We start from the raw sequence: 23,620 nt of genomic DNA, 5'->3' as shown, positions 1-23,620 counted from the left end.
CACACACACACACACACACACACACACAAACACACAACAACTGACACCATGTCCCGGATTTGCCAGTTATCAGTCTGCCTGTAAACTAGCAAATCTGGCAGAGGTAGAGTCTGATTGATTGGCTAGAATAGGATAGAAAAGCCTTGTGCTCAGGAGCATATTCAAGGTGAATGACTCAGTGATGTAGTACTCAGAGACACCTGGTGAGACCCGATGACCATTGTGTGCGTGCAATGGTATGTGTGCTCAAAGAGTATTCTTACGTTCAAGGATTCTAATGTAACAGATTTAACACAGGGTCTTAACCTGAAGGTGTATGTGTGTGTGTGTGTGTGTGAGCGCCTCTTTGTCACTTCTCTGATGTGCGCTATTATAATTTTCCTTGTTACCAATACCAGGTTACAAACCTGGATGATTATAGGTATAACATTGTATATTGTATATGTGCATGCAAATGTGAGCTTGTGTGTATGTGGCAGATCAGAAATAAGAGGCCTGTGTGTGGGCACATGATGGCAGGCGATTCTATAAACAATGTGACTCAGCCGCAGAGTGAGTTATGAAATTGAAATATAATGCTGTGAAGGAGAAAATTCATCCCTACAGTTTGATCTCTGAGTGTGTGTGTGCTGTGTGTGAGAAAAAATGAATATATGTGCGTTTGTGGATGCGCTCGGCATTAGTGTGCGACCAGCACAGATTGTCTCTGTGTTATCTGCAGCTACTAACCACTTCAGTGCTGATAAAAAAGGCCATGTTCTCACAGATGGGAAGTCTCCTTTGAATATCAAAGAGCAAGGAAAACAAAGATTTCCTGCATACAAAGTACACGAGCTGCCTCATACTTTAATGATTTCTTCTCTTTCTACAGGTTTCCATCCATTTATCTAAACAGAACTGGATAACAGCATTTCCTCCTTTTCAGGTCTAATTGTTCATTATATATTTAACAGGCTATTAGGGTGTTTATTAGAGTCACAATGATGGGCTTCAGGTACATCTGCCCAAGGCTTTTAGTTACCACACTGCACAGGTGACTGCTGGAAGTTATTCACCCCGTATCAGTGATGGAGACCTGCTCGGGATAGCAGCCACATTCGTGTAGAGACAGATTAATGAAGCGTGTCAGGAAGAGGGCACAAACCTTAGAAATGCCATTTCACCAGGTTAATGGTCGTCTCGTGCTGTGTTATAGTGTCAGTATGTGTATGTCAGGGTGTCTGCATGTGACTGGATCATGTCCTGAGACACCGTTAGCTCAGTTTTCTGCCATCTCTCCCAGCCATCTGGGCTCTGGTCCTCAGCTGTGTTCTTGCTGAACTCTGATGCTCAATAACCCAGCATCTGCACATATCGCTGCAAGAGGGCTGCCATCCAAGCCGGTACCCCATGGTGGCAACCAGCCTTACTGCAGCTGTCACGGTAAACAAGCACCAAACCCCCTGGATCCTCGCTGTTATTGCTGCAGGGCACTGGGGGTAAAAAAGACAGATGACGCTCAAACGATTCCCACTTCAGCAGGAGCCGTCAACCCACTACAGCCAGAGCTGGAGTTGACAGTGCGGCCGCTGCAGATCTTTAGTTGTTCGTTACGCACAGTCGCGTTACTCCCTTTTTATTCCCCCCCTCTTCAGTCTCTCTGCCCTTCCTCCCTTACAGCTACTTGCTCCTTTTCCTCGGCTGAGCTAAGCTGGGGGTATCCAGAGCGCTGCACTGCTGTGTGTGCGGTGGAGGAGGGTGAGTGCCAGGGGAAGAAAAGCTGGCTCAGAGCTCTGGTCATGTGCTCTGTTGTTGTTGCTGTTTCCTCAAGGAGGGATCCGTCCTGCAGAATAACACATTCGCTCACTGTGCTGCTGAGAGCCCAACAGCATCACCTACTCGAGTGCGGAGATACAGTGTATGCCATGATAAAAAGAAACTACTGAGATGCTGGATAATGACTACTGACCCCATCATATAAAGAGATTTTCTGTGAACTACGAATAACTGACTAAAAATGGCACGATTTAGACACAAACTCTCATGCCTCACTTCACAAAATCTTCTTTGATGTAATCGCAAAGTAAATATACTGTGCATACGACTATAGCTGTATGCACAGTTAATGTAATGTTTCTGGTCCATTGCTGTGTAAAGGCTGGAGGTCTTCCCAGTGGTAGGTTGTACCTACTCTTTTGCCATATTGTGATTCATGCGTGGGGAGAGTGACTGCTAATCTGCTAATTGGCCAAATGAGGCTGAGGGATGCAAGGGAGAGAGACTGTAAAAGCTAAAGTGAGGGAGAGTGGGAGTGGCATGGTGTGAGTCACTGTGCAGTGTACTATACACTAGGTTGCTGGAGGCTAGACTCAAGTGAATGTGCATGTATGTTTATGTAGTTTGTGTTTGCTGGGCAGATTTTTAACCCAGATGGGGAAGAAATCTGGGACACTCTCTCCCACCCAGGCAGAAAATGAGACATCTCCCCAGCTACCTCATATCAGCCAATAAATAACCCCATCACACCTCAATCCTCAGTGCTAACAATCACACATGCATGATTAATCCTTCCGAGGTCACACAGAGTTCATTTCTAATCGTTAATTTATCACTTGAATATTAATGCGTCCGTCCACTCATTGGATACAAAGTGGTCTCTTTATTTCTGCAGTTTGTGGCGGAACCATCAGCTAATCTACGATAATGTTTCTGCCGTATTCCACAAGTCATTTGAAAGAAAAATGTGCATTATTATGTATGCTGTTAGTTCCATTTAAACATAATCAGAAGATTTAGATACTGTGATCATCAGTGGTAATGTTTTATGTGGCTCACATGTGTCACTAGGAAAGGGTTAATCCCTGTGTCTGACATTCATCCACAGTTTAAGTCATATTAGCTCATCAGTTCTAGTCATTATGCCAGAATTCAACTTCCTGTCTTTGGAGCCGAGTGACCAAACTGAAATTTTACACAAAGTATTATCAAAGTAAAATTATAGTCAGATCCATAACTGTATGTTTACGATCGCACAGTGAAGACAGCAGAAAAATAAATAGCCTATTTAGTATTTGCATATGTACAATCATGTAGCGTTTACAGAGTCTGTAGTTTGGTCAATAGCAAACACGCTGCATGATAATCATGTTTGAGCACGCTTTGCTTGCATGCAGGTAAACAGTCAGTGTGGGGAACAAAAAAGAAATCGCACTTGCCAAAATGTATTCTCTGTGTTTTTCTGCACTTGTAAACACTGACAGGCAGGAGGAAATCAAAATTGTGGCATGGATCACCACTGGTTACACATCAAGCCAGCAGTCTAACTTATGAGTTGCCATATTGGTATTTGTTTGACTCTTCATTTAAACATTGTTAAGTTTAAAAAAATGTTTATTTAATCACCATGTCCAGGCTGAGATACAACTGTTAACAAACTCCTTGTAATTTTACCTTCAGACCTAAACTACAAGCATCACTTTCAATGTCCCTTAGGTGAATTTAATCCAGTAATATCTATCCAAGCAGCTATTTATACATACAGTAACGTCACACATCTCCTGTGCAGATGTCCTGAGGTATTAAGAGAAACAAAAGCAAAAAAAATTTTTTTGGATGGTTGAGGAAAACTGGGTCGAAGAAAACAGGATGATAAAACACAGTCTCTCCTGGAAGAAACACTTTAAATATATTAAAACCTACAGACTTATGATATATGCCAATACTTTACCCAAAATTCCCACTGAAATGAGTGTGATTCCTGTGTCCAAAGAAATATGCACATCCCTTCCTGCTGAGCAAAGAGGGCCAATTTCTGGAATGAAGCCTGTCCCTTGTCCACTGCCCTTGCAGTGATTTGATGTGACTGGATGGAGTTCAGAGGGAAGGGTAATATCTGAGAGCCCAACAGAGACAGACCAGAGCTGATGTTTCTGAATCACTGGGTCAGTGGGTCACAGACATCACTGGACATCTAGAGAGCCAACAACTCTCTGTGTTTTTTTTTTTTTCAGAGCTCCCGAGGAATCGCTCATGATTGCCAAATGCAGCTGTTGAGAACCGCGACTGTCTCAGCAACACACAAACACGCAAACTCAGACACATACGCAGACTCACAGTGTGCTGATACAGGAGTAAGCCCCTCTGAGAGTTGTACACACAGAGCACAGACCCTCTGATACAGAGGAGCACCTAGAGACTGAGGCCGTGTTTAAACTCCATTACCGCCAACGACTCTCTAATTAAACCAATGTTTTAATTAGGATTTGGACAACCAGGAACGAGGAGGGATAATAACGTTCATTTATCCAACAGAGAGGGTGTATTTCACACAAGTTACACCTACAATATGCAGGGTGGACAGCTTTGTATTTGATCTGCCATTTTAAGCAGTACATTGCTAAGTGTGACGCAGGCGTCAATATTTATCAGTTTTATAGGAACACAATAGAAGCAAAGTAGACTATTAGAAGTCTGCGATATGAAATCTTACTCATGTAAATGTTCAAAAGTTTACTTAACAAGATGCAGTTAAAGTATGTTAGAAACTGCATGACCACAAATAGATTAATCAGCTTTCAAATGTCATTTTTCAGTACAGTTAACTACAAGTTAAGATTGCAGATTGATGCAGTGGTGTTGTTTCCTCTCTAGTATACTTCAGAATTTGACCAAAATACAATCACTGATTAAATTTCCTCTGTTGCTCTCCAGCACTGGTTTGCATTCTAGTGATTTGAGAGTAAAACCTGCAGGGGGCTGATAGAAGCTCTCAGCTAAACAAGGAGGTAATGGTCTTGATTGAGGCATAGTAGACTGACCAGGTCTGAAATGCAGAATAACAAAATTTTAATGACAGCTTAACGGGTTCAGCCAAGAGTCAAACTTGGGAGAAAAATCTTTTATTTACTCCAGTCTGCTTCACCATGAACACTTAAAGGCTTTAAAAAAAGGAGGAATATGTTGGTTTGTTGAATGTGTTGCCATGAATGCCGAATGAAGGTAATTACATTTTAAGGTCGTTGTGTAGTAGCTCTTGTTGTGGCCACTAAGTGAGCTGCAGTCAGCATCCTGTTGCTTGCACTAATGCTAGGTATGTAGGCCTGGGCTAACATACTAGGCAAAGCAGTGATAATGCATAACAATGAACAGAACCGACTGAAGTCATGTTGATAAGTTACTAAAGGTACATTGTTACTGTAGTCCGACTGTATATGTAAGACAAGAAGCACTCAGCTGGAAAACTTCACCATTGCAGCTCACTCTCTCGGCAGTATTTACTTTTAAAGGAATTGTAACGTGTTTTTTATATATTAATTTTGTTTTCTTTATCTTTTTAAACATACTTTAAGAAGTTTGGAGTGCAATAAAAATCACATGAGGATTGCATGACAGATATTTACTTTTATAACGCAAACATTATGCAGGAGTAGTGGATGTAATAGCAGTAGAAGTAGGCAGCTCTTTCTCCTGATGATCTCTTTAAAGATGTAACACATTCTGGGGTCAGCTTGAAAGAAAGGCAGCTGTGAAATGTAAAAGTGAGGTCACAGGTCAAATATGACATGATATTTACATGCAAACACCTGTATCACTTCCTAAATGCTGTCAATACTAACAAAGGCGGTAGAATTTTAAACATAGTTTTAAAAATGTTTGACCTTATTTGACCTTGAAGAAGAGGTCAGAGGTCCAAAGCAAGTGATGTGACTACATGCCAGTAAGAAACACTTTTAAATAACTCTATAGAGCATTGTTATCACTTTGACCTTCAGCACAATCTATTGACCTTGAAGGAGAGGTCAGAGGTTAAATGTGATATGATAGTTCAAATCTTTATAAGGTACTTTCTATATGTTTGCAACACACACCACACTTTTAAGAACCATGGTTTCTCAGTTATGACGCTTTTTGTTTATTTATGACCAACAAATCATTAAGTTGAACTTGAACACCTCAATGGATGTAAACCAAATTTTAATGGATTGTTAACATGACCTCACTCTACACCCCTACAAAGTTTAATCAGGATGAGTTCAAAGCTTTTTGAGATATCGTGTTTACAGCCTTAATGACACAGAGGTAAGTTTATGCTGTGGCTGAGCAGTATTTTTCTCAGCCATACTAACTTCCGGTAATAAAGGTGAAGAGCCACCTTCACCTTTATTGTACAGGCTTGGGTACAAAAATCAAGAACTTTCTGTTTCTCTTCGTATCATTAATGGGGCTAATATTTACTATATATATTTCCTTTTTTAGTGCACTATTTGTCTTATGCGTGAATATCCATGTGGATTGAAAATGTTACTAACCGTGATTCACCCCAATGAGAACAGCTGGCTTGGTCACATCTCTTTGCAAGATTTCAATGTTATGGTGTCCGACACAGCACAGAGATGTCCAAGGCGTCCTTCATTAAGGGCTAACACCTTAATGAGGTTAGTTAGCCTACATAAGTGGAGCGCGCCCTGTAAGATTCAAGTGAAATGGCAGCACGGACTCAGAGATATGCTGTTATTCTCCTTGATATTTATTAATATCCGTCCTTTAATTAATTAATACATCACCAAACATAAAGAAAGTACAGAATATGTAAAAAAATATATACGTATTTATAAATATATTCCTAAAACAATTGTCAATTCAATTTCTTGGTTACAAACAGCCATTAAACCCTCTGTTTATATCATTTTTTATATATAAATTATTGACTCTCCTCACTGGTGTAATTAAAGATTATTTAGACTGCCACTCATCAGTGCTGCATCACTAACATCGTGTAGTTATGTCTGACTGTGAGAGGCGATTGGTTGACGAACATAAATGGTTTTATAAAAGTGTTATACATATGTTATAAAACATTGCCATCTGTTTGTCTTTGTAAAAGTGGAATCACAAGATTTTGTGTGTTTGTTTTTTGTGTGGTGTGTACTGGAATCCACTGTGCAGTGAGCCTCTATTTGTTGACATTAGCAGATTGTATTTCTAAGGTGATTCTCACCAGTTTTACGCACTGCTGGTGCTGAGGAGCAGAAAAGGATGAGACTTAAAGGTGATTGGATTTTCCTGGAAAATCTATCCAGATTCATCGAGATTGAAAAGGCTGAGAGGAATTCAGGGAAATGTCCAGATTTTTATGTGACATTAAAATCTGTTCACACATTTGCCAATAAGTGCTTAGTGGATAAAGATTGCTGTGTATTTTTAGGTACAAAACCTTTATTTGATTTATAAAGTATACATGCATTTTTTAAATTGGGGGCATTGGGGTGATGCCGAAAATAGTAAACGTATTCATTTATTTATTTTAGGCAATAATTCAGAACTGACAGCCTTTCCCAATAGCACTCAACCTTTCTAAGAATACTGATAATGGATGCTGATAAATGGGTTGTATCCAGTCCCTCATGATGACACACGTCATGGGTGTTTACTGTTTTTCTTATATATATTTGCTGTATGTATTTATTATAATTCAGGTGTGACACTTGTGGTTTCATCTGAGTTATTGGTTTTCTTTTGGAGGTGGGTCTTACTACTACTTTTATAAATAAAGTGTAAAAATGATTTGTTAATGTAGGCACACAAAAGAAAAATATCTCCCTTATTAGTTTTTAACCATGCCTTCATGAACATTTTGTGGAAGCAGTTTTGTCACTGAATGTAATTAAGAATAAATATTAATGTTTCTTTCTCTTCTCCCCCCTCTTCCCTCTCTCTGGGTGCCTCTCTGTCTCTCTTGTTCAACGCGTTCTCAGCGTCAGATGGCGTGCCAGTCCAAAAGGATGGGGAACAAGTAAGTCTTCAGTGATTCCTCCTGCTCATCCGTGTTGTTGACTTCCTCTGACAGTGAACTGTTTTCCACTCCACCTGAGGAACCAACATGGCCACACGATGAGCTGTAACACCAGTGCTTATGCTAGTAGATTAGCGAAGTAGATCACGCCATGGCAATGTCAGTCGCTCCCGCTACACTTCCCTCGCCAAGATGGGGTGGTGTGGCTGGATGACTGAATAATCGCTGGTTTGGTTGGCTTATTGCTGTTGCTAGGATGTCTGAAGCTTGTTATAGCTGTCTGACAGAGTCACTCCTCAGTGCTGGTTCAAAGCAGAACGGCAGAGGCATCACTCCTCTCTTTCTCCAACTTCCTACACATCATTATCACTGTACATTTTCCTCTCCTCTCCTCTCCCGCTGCATTACTGATCTCGTGCTCTAAAACTGATGCCTCTGAGAAAGGACACAGGAGCAGGATCCATTTTGGACTAAAGTGTAGAGACCTTCACTTTTCCACCAAATGCACTGTGGACTGATTGCATCATTTATTTATGCGTCGTGCCCCAGAATGCCCCCGTGGTTCTGCAGAGAGGGGAAAAAAGACACACACACACACAAACACTTTCTATACATATATATCAGTGTTGTCAGGGCTATTGGAAAAGAACATAGGGAAAGCTGCTCCAGGCAGCCCAGCTCTCTCCTCACACCCACTCCTGTGAATGGAGAGCGAGACAGGGACGACCAGAGAGCGAGTGATGGAGGAAGTGGGAGCAAAGAATAGAATTACATGAGGGAAGGAAGAGGCAGACATTGATTAACATAAAGCATCTAGATGTAGCTGAAGGAGATTATAAACACTCCCCTCTCATCACACTCTCATTATTATATTATCTTAACCTAGAATTGAATTACATAATCTTTACATTTTACTCTATTGACCACTGAAGATAATTAACAAAGTTTTGCAGTTTTTCGATAAAGTGCTTGACGTGTAGAGAATAAAGCACTAGAACGTGACTAGCAGAGCAGTCAGTAAGACTAACAAAGAACTGTGTTTACATTGAACTTTAATTCATTTCTATAATTATTTAACATTACACTGTTATTTTTAATGTAGCTAAAAATTCTAATTCTAATTTATTTACTTCGAGTTGAGCATATTTTTACGTTGTATTTTACTTTTTTTTTTAAATTTGATGTGTTGCAGTAGGTGAAAATAGATGCTGAGAATACAATGAGGAGACATTACTATAAGCTAAATATATAATATAGTGTTTTCTCTGGGACCTATACCTGCAATTACAAAAACATGCAGAAATGTACTAAATTTCCATGAAAGTCACTTGAATTTTTTTTATTACTGAAAGGACAACAAGCATATTATGTTTGGAAGTGCATGGAGTGTTTTTTCACATCACAAAACTGGTGCTGCACCTTTACCTCATGTAATTAGTAAGCCTGCATGGGTGCAGAGTATTGAGGGAAGTCTTTATTCTACTTTTATTTAAGGATAGTTGGTTTGGAACAGGACTAAATGTGGCAGATCCTTCGCATGAACTTGCAAACAGCATAAGGGCTGGACTGGAATGACTTTCCCGAGTTTTAATTCCTGATTAAATGGAGGTTTAAAAGAAACACAAAGCTACAGGCAGCAGGTAGTTAACTAAAAACAACTAGTCTAAAAATGAAAATTCCAACTATCAGCACCATATGTTGTTTGTTTAATCTGCATAAATGTGCAAAAAAAAAAAAGGGCCACAGCTGTTTTTCTAATTACAGGCTATTTCTTCTCAGGTGACACTCTGTTGAGTCTGCAGATTGACCAGAAAAAATAAGCTAATGACACAAATCTAGGAAAAGAGGGATTTGAAGACTAATTAAGCATTTAAATGTTAATTAGTGAGTTTAAGAGGTGCTTTTAGGGAGACTTTGTGCCAGGCTACATGTTCCCAGGTTTATGCAAACTAGCTGATGTATGTAAAAGCATCACTGACGTGATGTTAGTGATGCCTTTACTGAAGTGAAGGATCTTCAGACTTGTGCCACCAGTGCAGCTTGCATTGCATTTATCCAGAAGAAAGTAGACCTGGAGCTTTCTGACAGTCTTGACTGTCTGTCTGCCGCTTGTGTACATCAACAGTAAAGGGGACAAAATATCAGCTCAGCCAGTAGCACACCAGTGTTCCCAGTGCGGTTAGTATCAGTCCAGCTGATAGAGAGAGTGTTTATCTGCTTTGTTCTCAGCGTCTGCCTTCACCACACGCACACATAAACACATAATGTCCCCTTCCTCCTGAAAGCCTCAGTCCCCTGTCTGTGTGCAGGATCAGATACAGTTCAACACACTATTGATATCTCGCTCTCGCAAACACACACAGTTTTCTGCTGGCTTTCAATGTTTCTGGCAGCACATGTAACCGAAGAGGAAATTCATTCATCCGTAGCGTATTCAGTTTGCTTTACACAACTAAGCAAATATAAACTGATCCCTGTTTAATCCCCTCCCTTCTCCCTGTCATTCTGGCTCTTCACTTTCCTTGTTCCTGGAAAATCCTGTGTGTCTGCCTCTCCCTTCTCCTAATTTCTTCCTCCGCATGCTTGATGTGCAATCAACCCCTCCGTCCTCCCCCCACTCCCCCACTCCCCCAACCCCGATGCATGTCAATGTCCTCTCTGTCCTGTCACTCTTACTCTTTCCTGCTCCTCCTTTCCCCATCCCTCTCTCCTCCTATTTCTCTTCCTCAGCATGGACGTTCAGAATTTTCATGGGAAGGAATCAATGTAAGTGTTGTGGCATCATTCCTTCATCTACTACTTTTCTCTCCCTATCTATTTGTTGCTTTTGCGCGTTTTGATTTATGACACCCCCACCTCCTGAGCCGTATAGTCCGTCTTGCGGTTTATTATACTGGTGTGAGCACAATCAGAAACCCTAGATTTATATGATATTTATTTTGTAGAATATCTCTTGAATCAAGATTTGGGAAATGCAAATTCTGTCTCTTGTATTAACCCAACACCTCTATCACTTGTCCTCTCCACTCACCCCTCTGACACACACACTGTCATGTCACACTGTCTCTGTGTGGCCTCTCACACCATCCATGCTGTCCTTTTCTCCACACTTTCCTCCTCCATTCCTCTCTCTTCTCTCCTTCTAGCTGTCTATGGAAGACACCACATCAATCCTGCCCCGGCTCAAGAGGAACTCAAACGCCTATGGCATCGGGGCTCTGGCTAAGTCTTCTCTGTCAGGTGTGTCAGGTGTGTGTCTGTGCTGTAACTGGTAAACGACCCCATGCTGGCTCTGTCCTCAGACGGGCCCTGGAGTCAGCATGGTACCCTAAATGGGTTCCCCTGTATCACTTCCTCTCCACGCTGTGATATCAGTCGTCAATGACTCACGAGGAGTCATTGACGGAACAAATTCAGCTTCAAAAACAACACACACATACACACACATACACACACATACACACACAAACACAGCTTGTTGCTCTAAGAAAAGGTGAGTGGGAAGTGTAGTTTTTTATGTTAAGTGGTTGTGAAATTGTGCTGTTCTGAGCAAGTATTAGTATGGATGTTTTGACTGTGCAAAGTGCCGTGTCGAACAGATTTAGTGTAGTGAAGTGCTTTCTTTTAGTGCAGCGTTTTTTGGTTTCATCCAGCTGTTTTGTGTAGTGCAGTTTATTTGAGTGCAGTGAATTGTACTGCAGTACAGTGTAATGAAGTCCAGCTGCTATACCGTGTGCTGTGGTACGGATTTGTCCTATAATTTATTCATGAATCCCATCATCATGTGCTACCATCAGAGAGAATCAGGCAGCCAGGGATTTACAGTACATGTTAGTCGCGTGGAAATATGGAGCAGAGCTGTTAAACAGATATGAGTTTGTAGTGGCATGGCACCAGGAAATTAAATGTATGTTCAGCAGCTTTGAGTTTTCCAAAGCGCAATAAAGAGAAAGAGAGGAGTTTTTTGTTTACCCGGCGCAGCTTAGCAGAGGTGTGAAGAAGCTATCATGTCAACAAGCCAACCTCTCATTATTCATGCCACACAGCCGCCTCACCCCAATTAACCTGCTCCATCCCATGATGCACCTTTGTCAGACAAGACACGTCTCCTGCCGTCTCCCCTCCATGTGATGTTAACAGTCTCATTAAACACGCGAATGTCACCTCCACAACCCTTTTTCATTTCTCTGAGCTTATAATGGGTGCTCATGAAAACCCTCTTTTAACTACAGACTTTTGAATAGTTGGATTTGGCTGATAATGTTTTCATTACGAGCAGTTATTAATTTAAGATATTCAATATTTTAATAAAATGAGCAGTCTCAAACATCCCAGAGGCGTTTGGGTATTTTGTTTACTTCTTAAAGGCGGGCCTATTGTGGTTATCCTTGTTTATTTCTCTAAAGATAAATGTATAGATTGATATTCACTAGCAAGGACTAAAGCCCCAGATGCGAATGAAAATGTTTGTTAATAACGAAGCAACGAACTATGCCACAGGCTCGCTGAGGCGGTGGCTCCCCTGATACCTTTGAGAGAGGCTTACAAGCAGAGAAAAAGTGATGATGGGCCAAATAGGCACTTATAGAAATACGGCTGGAAAAGGAACTGTTGTGGGTGTGGTCCTGCTCCTGAACTTTAGATAAATAATCTTGAATAGGCTTATACACTGGTACAGTTCTGGATGCTAATATTAAATATGGTTAAAGTTTTAAATAATGAGGTCAGCGTGTGTGAAAGTAATCCCAGCAGGCCAAAAGCTCAGGCTTCACATTGCTCTAATCGCTCACTTTCAGACCACTTCAGACACGTCAGTGAATGCGGATATCCTTAATGTGGTTATCTCAGGCACACAGCTCTGGCTGTGAGCACATGAGCTCCACCACCTGCTGTTCAAACCTTTTGTTTGCAAAGGGCAGCCAATCAAAAGAAAGCTGGCTTACAGGTAAGGTGGATTTCAGGGAAGACAAAGTAAAACTGTATGTGATGAACAGAGAGGCTAAACCAAGGCACAGTGTAAGATGAGAGAGTTTTATTTTGATCCCGAGTCATTTAAAGCTACTCCAGTGAAGTCCAAGAATTAAAATGTGAGTTAATAATGAGCCTAATAGGTCCTGTTTAACATCAAAACAAATATATATATAATACATCAGGCGCTTTTGTTGTAAATGATCCTTAAAAATGGGAACTGTATGCTATACTTAAACTCGTTCTGGTTAATCATGTGAGGTAAAGCCAATTTCAGACACAACAACTCCAACACTGAAAGGTTTATTATTTATATGACAGTTGCTTTAATCAATTTATCAGTCGAACCGTGCCGGATATCCATATTTCCATGAGCCATCACATCATAGCGTCATACCCTCCTCCACCCAAAACCAGTGCACACTTGATAATAACGAATCTATCTTATGTCTCTTCCTTCCTCTTCTTTTGTTTTTTCCCCCATTTTGTTCCCCATCTGCCGGTTCATTCTCTACTCCTTCCCTCAACTCGGCTAATCACCTCTCTCTAAACCTCTGGTCTTTTAATTTCTCTTACTTCCACCCATTTTGTTTAAATTGGCCACCCTCCCTCCTCCTTCTGCTCCTTCCTTGTCTGGGTCTTTCTCCTAAAACAGGTGTCACACGCACAATGAAGGAAAGAGTGACCAAGCCCACAGCCATGGCCCAGGGTCGTGTCGCTCACATGATTGAATGGCAAAACTGGGGCATGACGACAGTGGGTTCGGGGAGCGTCCTCCAGTCCCGCATCACTACCCAGGAGCGAGAAAAGGAGCGGCGGCTGGAGAACGACGCCTACAGTGACCTCAGTGATGGGGAGAAAGAGGCTCGCTTTGCAGCAGGTCGGTTGAGGACAAGAGTTTCACACCCTATTAACTGTCATCAGCCACTTGAGTGGTACTGCAGGTCTTAGTAACAATTATCCTGACTTGCCCTCTGAATTCTCACCTCAGGCATCCTGCAGCAGTTTGCAATCTCAGAGGCAACGCTCCTGGCGTGGTCGTCAATGGATGGTGAGACTCCGCAGTCAGGATCAAACCAGGGAAGCGTGGCTCACCTCAGTGAGGTCAACCAGGAGAGCATCACCAGTCGAGGTAAAGGACTACAAATATGTCTGAGACTTAAAGTCCAGGAAACAGCTGTTGGTGAAACACAGCCACATCATTTATGAGTAAGAAAATGGAAGAGGTTGGAAAGTGGCAAATCAATTTTAAACAGAGTAGTTAGAGTATTGTGTTACAGCGTCTCGTCTCTCTAGACCAGAGATGTCAAACTCACTTTAGATTGTGGCCAACAGACAGCCCGCTCTGATCGTAAGTTGCCTGGACAAGTGAAACTCCTCTTTCTGTAAGCGTAAGCAAGTTTAATAAAACAAACAATGCACTGCTTTCTTTACATGACAAGAAAGTGCTGCTTTGGCCATAAACTGCAAGAAACAATTTGGTAAATTTAGAGAAAATGTTCTGTTAGCTCGTTGCGCAGACTGTCCTATAATTATAAAACAGAAAAGTTTTGTTAATTGACTGAATGTCCTCTTTTTGTTTTCTTGGGCTTTTTTTAAATTTTAATTTTTTATAATGAACCCACTGTAAAAGTCATACATTTCTATAGTAGATGGCGTAAAAACAGGAACTTTCCTCTTTACTTATTATTACTTATTTACTTGTATATTTCAAACCAGTAGGAAAAGCTGTAAAACTTATGAAAACACAGAAGTCTGGAATTTATGCCAATCTTCCATTTTCCAGAACTGTCCAGTGGGCCAGATTGGAGACTTAAGCAGGCCACATCTGGCCCCCAGACCTTATTCTAAAGAGCTTGGAAAGAAAAGTGTCTGAACTTTAGATGGGGATGGACCATTAGCAGTCTATCTGCATCTTAAGGACAAAGGTCACTCCTTTGAGGATGCCAGTGTTCACATTTTGGACTGAGAAGACAATTTGGTTTGAAAGAGGAGTGAAAGAAGCCATCTATGTCCACTGTGAACAGCCATCTTTGAACAGAGGCGGTCGTTTACTACACCAACTGTTTGCCATCTATAATCCAGTTTTGAGATCCCTTCCCAGATGCCTTAACGCCCACTCACATCCTGGGCCTTCTGACCTCAGGAAATTGCATGATAGGGTGGGGCTAAGTTTCGCAATGAGTTCACCCGATTGTGACCTACACCCGTTTTCACACCTTGGCTCGTGTGATTAGGTAGAGGATCATTAGGGGGTCAATTGTCCCTCTTAGGGGTCAGGCATGATTTCATGTGTCTTTGCGATGCACTCGCACAGCCCTCCTCACCGCTGTCTACTGTCTCACTCACTTACTGAGAGGACAGGCACACGCTCCACTTGACTGTCGCGTCTCTCACCCTCTCTGTTTTTCACATAATGATATTATCCTATATCCTCGCATGTGATTGGCCACAATATGGAGGGATTGGAGCATAGCTGAGCCACTGTGTGAGAGCTGAGCAGCGAAAGGAAATTAAGTGAGGAGCCGGCTCTCGCTCAATGGGAGTCGACTCTTCTGATTCACTACAAAGCACTCTCTAAGCACGGCTCTTAGAGCTGATGCTTTTGCGCATGACACATTATCGAACGTTACGTTGTGTGTCATGGATACTGTTGACTCCAAATCTCCTGACCTCTATGCCAATCTGAGACAGCAAGACCGAGACAGCGAGACCAAGACAAGACCGAGGGATCAGGACCAAGACAAGACCAAGACCAAGACCAAAGTCTGTCGAGACCAAGACAAGACCCAGACCACGTAAAAGTAGTCTCGAGACGGGTCTCGAGACATCCAACTCTACCTCAGACCTTATGTTTGACACCTCTGCTCTAGACTTTAGGCCATTTCAGTTTCCAGCATGAACTTTTGGAAGGTAAACCCAGACACTGTATCGATATAAACAGTGATTTTGGATATTTGCAATTTACTGCAATGTTGCCTTAGCACAGACTTCTGAATGCAGAAAATTAGAGTAAGTGCTTTGCTGATTTAAAATAGACTTTCTTAACTGCACCCTGAATGCATTAGTCTTAACTGATCGCATCGTTTTTAAGTCAGACACTTAGCAAAATATGTGGCTGTGAGCCCACTTTATAGCCCTCCAACTTTGAGTAAGAAACACTGGAGGCAATCAAAGCTCTGTCTGCACTATACAGTTTGACAAAATGATGACTCAACAGTGCGAGGTGTGCCAGTGTTCAACTCTGTTCGGTTCATACTGGAGAGTTTCTGTCATAACATTTTCACCCAGTGTGGAAAGATTTCAGCTGAGTTTTTTTCAGAGTAGTTAACAGCCAGATCTACATTTATCTCAACAGCTATTAGCTTTAACTGTTGGTCATTAAAAGTTGTAATTTCAAGATTTTAAGAAATTGCTCATTTTTTTCCCAATTCCAGCAAATTTGAAAAGTGGGATTTTTGTAAAAATCATAAAACACAGTGTTCCTGCGTCCATCTGCTGCCCCCATTTTGAAGAGTGCTAACAGCTGCCACATTTTTTTATTTCCTGCAGATCAGATATTGCACCACTCCTCAGCGGAGGTGTGGCCTCACACATACGTCTCCCAGGGCCACTACTGCCTCTCCTCTTCTGACGCTTGGGAGCCCATCAACAACGATCCCTCCGTTGTGGCGTCTCCCCCTGCTGGCTCCTACGTTATGGGTACGGAGGGCTACGATGGGCAGGCCGCTGCTCACTTCCTGTCTCAGCAACAGCAGCAGCAGTTCACTCTCCAGCAGAGTCAACTACAACAGCTGCAGCAGATCCAACAGTTTCAGCACTACCACCAACAGCAGCTTCTGCAGTATCAGCAACAGCAGGTGATTGATTGAGAGTGCCGCCGTCTGGGTTTTAATCCAAATGAGACACTACATGTTGCTGCTAATGCGTAAGGCTTGAGTATCAGAGATGGTTGTTATAAAATACTGTCTGGTAAAATAAATTTATCAACACATTATTTTATTTATTTGTTCACTTTTGTATAGGCACAAGTACAGCACATGAACAAACCCACACATCACAGCATTTATAGACTAAAAAAGCTGGGCTTTTATTCAGAACATGTTCTCAGAAACTCTTACCTCCTGGGTTTCATGCTCAGTCTGAAATTCGCTCTTGACTGTGGAAATAGAAATTCAACAAAATAATCTTAACTCGACATTTTTCTATCTAATCATCTCCTTTTATTCGTTTTTGTTTTTGCATTACTTCATAGAAAAGATTTTAGCCTAAGCAATGACTCAGCCGCATCTGATGTGAATGCTGACACACCTCACACTGTTGAGTCATCACTCTTGTCAAGAATCCTTCATTAAATGCTCAGCTGAACCTGCAAAAATATGACATTCTTCCAAAGGGACGCATCCAAATCATTTTTTAAACAAAAATAAAAAGAATTCCATGCATGAGGATGGAATTTCTTATACTGTACAAAAAGATCTGCATATCACCTCTGTTGCCTAAGGAAAACAAAGTCAGCTTACTGCATACTGACATGGGGAGCATGTCATGAAACATTCAAGCTGGCAAACAGGTCGCACTGCTCATTCCTCACATTTTACTGATTACTCTTTTCTGTGTGTTTCAAGTCTCTGGAGCACAGGCTACACAGTGCCAACCACTCTTTGCAAGCAACACCCAACAGCACCATCCACAGTCTGGTTCATCAAATTCACCCTCCGCTGGTTGATCTGTGGAACACGGGGCAGATGGAAACCTATCAGGCAGAAGCCGGCGGGTACATGGGTGTGGCGGCGACAGTGGAGCCAAGCCTGTGCGTTCCCACTGGTGAAGAGATAGTAGGAACGGAACACTCCCCGCTACTGGAACAGCAGGAGGAGGAGGAGGTCAAGGTGAGTTGAACATGGGGTTGCATTACATAAAATTATCTCTTCAGTGATTAATATTTGATTTTGTAGCTTTCTAAGCGAGTTCTCAGAGGCACCAGACTGGAGGTTTAGTTCTGCTTACAGCAACCTGTGTGTCATTTCTGTTTTAAATCTGCAGACTGTACTTAAAGTTTTATCTCGAATCATTTAATCATAAGATTGGTTTGATTTTATGCACGTGTAGCAATCTAAGATCAATTTGTCAATAGAGGGGATACTGATTGACATTTTTGAAAAGAATTGTCTGCCAGTACTTTAATTCAGTTCAGTTTTCTTTGTACGCATAGCACCAAATCACAACAACATTTACCTGAAGTTACTTTATATTATAAGCTAAAAAACCTACAATAACAGAAGAAACCCCAACCATTAGACGACCCCCTTTGAGCAATCACTTGGCAACATTGGAAAGGAAAAACTCCCTTTTGACAGGAAGAAACCTCTGAGTGAACCATGGTCAGGAACGGGCAGTCATCTGCTGTGGATGGTTGGGGGAAATGGCAAAAAGAGGAAAGTGAGGATTTCTAGCTTTTCCTTGGGTACATTTAAAAGTTTTATTACGCTAGCCGGGCAGCTGTGTTCTTGGCTAAGATACTGAACCCATTTTTCCCCCGAGACATCGATCAGGGTGCGAGTATGTGCATGATTGTTAGAAGGGTTAACACCATCACATCCAGAAGGTCCTGGATTAGGATTTGCTGGTCAGATGGGGCTTTCCCATGTGGAATTTGCATGTTCTCCCTGCACCTGTGTGGGCTCTATATGGGCACTCTGGCCACAGTGCACAGACGTCCATATTAAGTTAATTGGTGAAATAGGTGTGAATGCTTATCTGTCTCTCTGTGTTAGCCGTGCGACAAAATTGGCAACCTGAGCAGTTGTACCCTACCTTGGTATCGGCTCCAGCCTCCTGACCCTTGAATTAGATAAGCGGAATAAACTGAATGGATGGATTTTTTAACTTTTGACCTGCCGAAGACATATACTTTTACATTTCCATTATTTTGACTGAATTGATGACAACATTAACTGATGATAAAAATATTAGATTTGTGGCCTCAATAAGATAAAGTTGGGGATGGAAAAATTTGAATAGATTAGATAGCAGAAATGTCAGGAAACAAGAGGGAGAGTTGAAAACCACAGTTGCGACAGGCCTCCAAACTTCAGTTATTTTGGGGATAAATTATGTAAAAGGTGTGAAGCAAAAGGGACTGCTATGAAAGTTTTCATGAAAATTGCAGGGAGCAACCTTATTAATGCACAAAACAATCAGTCACCTATATATCTAATTCATGAAGTCCTCATCTTCAGGTTGATTTTACTGTGCAGCTCAAGAAGGCAACACTTTTTAGGAGCTGAGCTCTTGTTGGCAATCCATCATTGAATAAGCAGTGGTATAGGATTGGCTGCTCTTCCTTATGACAAAAACCGTAATCACAATTATTTTGGTCCATATAAATGGACTGAATGCTGAATGGTACTTATGTAGCACTTATCTGTTCTAACTGAGCACTCAAAACATTTTATACTACGAATCTCATTCACCCAATCACATACACATTCATACAAATCAACACCTAAGCGGTTTTATCTAACATTCACACAGACACGCCAAACTCTGATGGATGCGTCGTGACTGATCTTCTGATTGGTCAACATCTTGCTCTACATCCTCAGCTACAGCTGCCCCTATAAAACACAATCATATAACACAATAATTGTTTTATCCCAATTGGATATATTGAATATAATTTTTGACTTTGACAACCTACAGTGGTATCATGGTAGCACAAAAAGCTTTAGGAAAAGATTCATTGGCTTTTCCACCCATGTCAACAAACATGCTAACATTTCTACCTGTTAGAGAGTAGTAACAGGTAAAAAAAAAAGAAAAAAAAAGAGCCTAGTAAGCTTGTTCCTACTTGTTTATGTCACAATTTAACTGCAATTTTACTGAGAGAAATGGGGGGAAAGGGGGAAAAATGGTAACAGCCACTAAAAACTGACTATTATGTATCCCAATAGTGTTTTATTATAGTGCAGAGAGGCTGATAGGTTGGTCATTCGATTTCTGACTACATTTAAGAGTCTTTGAGCAAAACACTGAACCCCAAGTCACTTCAGAATGTCTGTGTGAATGACTGCAAAGAGCTCTGCAGACACAGCTAAAGTTAAAAGGCATGCTAAGTGCAGACCATTTACCATTAAAAATTAATTATTTGGACTTTGGAAACCTTGACTTTAAACCAGCATTGACTTGAGGTCTGCAGAGAAAGATTATGTATTGCAAGCTTCAAAACAGTTTGACAGTTGGCCTTGAGTTGAGACTGCCTTGACAAAGTGTACTTTGATGCGTCATGGTGATCATATTTGCCAATCAGTCTGTTAGTTGATACAGTAGGAGAAATCTGAGGATGGATTTTGGTCCACTCCTCTTTACAGAAACTTTAATTCCTTCAGATTTCTTGACTGCCCATTGGCAACTTGAAGCTTCAGCTCCTTCCACAGATTTTCTACAGGACTGAGGTCTGGAAACTGGCTTTGGCTCAGCGTTTCTCTTCTCCAAAAACAGCGGGTTGAGTTGATACCAAAGGTTTTGGTTTCATCTGACCACACTGTTCACTTTTCATAGTGGTGGAGAGGCTGGAAAGAAAGAAACTGACTCTGTGGACAAGTGTGCTTTATACACATAATTGAGATCAAGTGCCTCTGTTATTGGTTGCTTGGTTGACTGGTTGATTGGTTGAATGATTATACATATCATACTTACTTCACTCAATGATATGCAAATCAATTTATAACTTTTATACAGGGAGTGCAGAATTATTAGGGAAGTTGTATTTTTGAGGAATAATTTTATTGAACAACAACCATGTTCTCAATGAACCCAAAAAACTCATTAATATCAAAGCTGAATGTTTTTGGAAGTAGTTTTTAGTTTGTTTTTAGTTTTAGCTATTTTAGGGGGATATCTGTGTGTGCAGGTGACTATTACTGTGCATAATTATTAGGCAACTTAACAAAAAACAAATATATACCCATTTCAATTATTTATTTTTACCAGTGAAACCAATATAACATCTCCACATTCACAAATATACATTTCTGACATTCAAAAACAAAACAAAACAAATCAGCGACCAATATAGCCACCTTTCTTTGCAAGGACACTCAAAAGCCTGCCATCCATGGATTCTGTCAGTGTTTTGATCTGTTCACCATCAACATTGCGTGCAGCAGCAACCACAGCCTCCCAGACACTGTTCAGAGAGGTGTACTGTTTTCCCTCCTTGTAAATCTCACATTTGATGATGGACCACAGGTTCTCAATGGGGTTCAGATCAGGTGAACAAGGAGGCCATGTCATTAGTTTTTCTTCTTTTATACCCTTTCTTGCCAGCCACGCTGTGGAGTACTTGGACGCGTGTGATGGAGCATTGTCCTGCATGAAAATCATGTTTTTCTTGAAGGATGCAGACTTCTTCCTGTACCACTGCTTGAAGAAGGTGTCTTCCAGAAACTGGCAGTAGGACTGGGAGTTGAGCTTGACTCCATCCTCAACCCGAAAAGGCCCCACAAGCTCATCTTTGATGATACCAGCCCAAACCAGTACTCCACCTCCACCTTGCTGGCGTCTGAGTCGGACTGGAGCTCTCTGCCCTTTACCAATCCAGCCACGGGCCCATCCATCTGGCCCATCAAGACTCACTCTCATTTCATCAGTCCATAAAACCTTAGAAAAATCAGTCTTGAGATATTTCTTGGCCCAGTCTTGACGTTTCAGCTTGTGTGTCTTGTTCAGTGGTGGTCGTCTTTCAGCCTTTCTTACCTTGGCCATGTCTCTGAGTATTGCACACCTTGTGCTTTTGGGCACTCCAGTGATGTTGCAGCTCTGAAATATGGCCAAACTGGTGGCAAGTGGCATCTTGGCAGCTGCACGCTTGACTTTTCTCAGTTCATGGGCAGTTATTTGGCGCCTTGGTTTTTCCACACGCTTCTTGCGACCCTGTTGACTATTTTGAATGAAACGCTTGATTGTTCGATGATCACGCTTCAGAAGCTTTGCAATTTTGAGACTGCTGCATCCCTCTGCAAGATATCTCACTATTTTTGACTTTTCTGAGCCTGTCAAGTCCTTCTTTTGACCCATTTTGCCAAAGGAAAGGACGTTGCCTAATAATTATGCACACCTGATATAGGGTGTTGATGTCATTAGACCACACCCCTTCTCATTACAGAGATGCACATCACCTAATATGCTTAATTGGTAGTAGGCTTTCGAGCCTATACAGCTTGGAGTAAGACAACATGCATGAAGAGGAAGATGTGGACAAAATACTCATTTGCCTAATAATTCTGCACTCCCTGTATAATGTGTTTCCTGGATTTTGGGGTGATATTCCATTAAAATTAAAATATCATAAAAACCTGAGACTGTTCATTTCTTTGTAAGTAACCAAACTTACAAATTCAGCAGGGGATCAAATATTTGTTTTCACTACTCAAGAGGACAATAGGTAAAAATCTATCCACATACATAAGTTAGTCATCTAGTTGACCTTGTGTGTTTCACTCTTTCTGCCCTGATCAGGAAGAAGATGTGGCACTGTGCATGGAGCAAGAGTCGGCCACATTGACTCCACCCACACAACAAGGGGATGCTTCTGGTGGCAGTAGTCCGGGGCAGCTGCCAGCAGAGCCAATCACAGAGCGGAAGTTGTCTGATGTCACTTCTGGTCTCATTCAGACACTAGAGGAGAAGGAAGAGCCAGAAGAGGGGCCTCCTGCTTCTGTGGCAGCCAACTGAGTTTGTGGCAGACAAGAGACAAATGAAGAACTGACTGGGGAGTCAGCAAGAAATGAGCATAATAACACAATATATCTCTATTACTCTGTTCCTTTTCAGGTATCAAAACCACAACTTTTTTGGTTGCAAGGTCATTTCTTCATAATGGTGAGAAATAGATTTGGTGGACTCCCAATAACAGTAGAGCTGATGCAACAATGGACACCTGTTTCTTTGCAAGCCTTACATCCCAAAGGTAACTGAAGAAAAGACAGATGAAGGCGGAAGAGAAGCACCAACCGAGTGAATTATATCCACCGGGAAACTGCACTGAGACAAAAAAGAGGGGAATGGAAACATGCATGCTTTTTATGAGACAAGCAACTCAACCCTGTCATCATCTAATAATGATAATAGAAATCTAAAGTAATAAAAAAATAACAATAATTTTGTAATAAAAGAAACAAAAAAAAGAACAACAATCTATGTATAAGTGTATGATAAGATATGAGATTTCCAGTGGGAGAACTACTCTGTTTACAGCTGTTATTCAACACATAAGATAGAGTTTAGTCAAATTTATTTCCCCATTGCATCAAACACATGCACTATACTTTACATCTGGCAACCCAAGCACTTTCACAGATGATTGAAGTAGGCCCAGAAAATCTCAGCATTTCAGTGAAATGCAGTTTTCCCCGAGGCACAATCCAGGGACAGGCTCGCCCTGCTGACTGGACACCCAAAAACCCTGCACAGATAAGGATTGTACTGTATACCGTGCTTCCTACTCTGTCTCTCTGTATGCATGTTTCTTCAGAGTACTATGGAGTACCTGTACTATACAGCACTGTATAGACTTTGCACTGAACCATAGTATCCCAGGTGTGGCCACAGTGGCCCTGCAGTGGGCCTGCGGTGGGTTTGAGTGGTGGCTTTCATGACTGAGAAATAAACACAGAGCTGCATATGTGAATCTCTTTTGCACTGATGCAATCCCAACAGATAAGAGGTTCCCTTTGGACTGTTGAGGTTACCCAGTTTCCGCTCTGAAAGCTTTCACCGACAACCAAAACCGAGCCACTTGACAACGCGAACCCTCAGCTGCTTTTTTTTTTTTCCATAGACGTAATCGCGATGAATAAAGGATGATAACCACTATTT

The 23,620-nt window shown here is 41.5% G+C and overlaps 1 protein-coding gene across 5 annotated transcripts in view; it reads left to right on the top strand.

Moving 5' to 3' along the window:
- The window catches only part of fam131bb (family with sequence similarity 131 member Bb), a 34,652-nt gene extending 11,445 nt beyond the window's left edge, over nucleotides 1-23,207 (top strand). For 2 of the 5 annotated variants that reach the window (XM_042222150.1, XM_005925257.3), the window contains 8 exons: nucleotides 7,734-7,771; nucleotides 10,502-10,537; nucleotides 10,918-11,020; nucleotides 13,395-13,619; nucleotides 13,731-13,871; nucleotides 16,292-16,599; nucleotides 17,368-17,631; nucleotides 22,262-23,207. In XM_042222150.1, the coding sequence (XP_042078084.1) occupies nucleotides 10,924-11,020; nucleotides 13,395-13,619; nucleotides 13,731-13,871; nucleotides 16,292-16,599; nucleotides 17,368-17,631; nucleotides 22,262-22,477 (1,251 nt within the window). In that variant the 5' untranslated portion in view covers nucleotides 7,734-7,771; nucleotides 10,502-10,537; nucleotides 10,918-10,923 and the 3' untranslated portion in view covers nucleotides 22,478-23,207. The remainder of the gene's footprint in view (nucleotides 1-7,733; nucleotides 7,772-10,501; nucleotides 10,538-10,917; nucleotides 11,021-13,394; nucleotides 13,620-13,730; nucleotides 13,872-16,291; nucleotides 16,600-17,367; nucleotides 17,632-22,261) is intronic. The other 3 variants (XM_005925256.3, XM_042222149.1, XM_005925258.3) reach the window with 3 other exon arrangements.
- Nucleotides 23,208-23,620: the final 413 nt, after the last annotated feature.

Source organism: Haplochromis burtoni, unplaced genomic scaffold (assembly GCF_018398535.1).
Source record: "Haplochromis burtoni strain Fernald_Lab_line unplaced genomic scaffold, NCSU_Asbu1 Contig_80, whole genome shotgun sequence".
In the NCBI taxonomy this organism is placed as follows: Eukaryota; Metazoa; Chordata; class Actinopteri; order Cichliformes; family Cichlidae; genus Haplochromis; species Haplochromis burtoni.
Note: the sequence above shows the minus strand (reverse complement) of the source record. Positions and strands in the feature narration are given on the sequence as shown.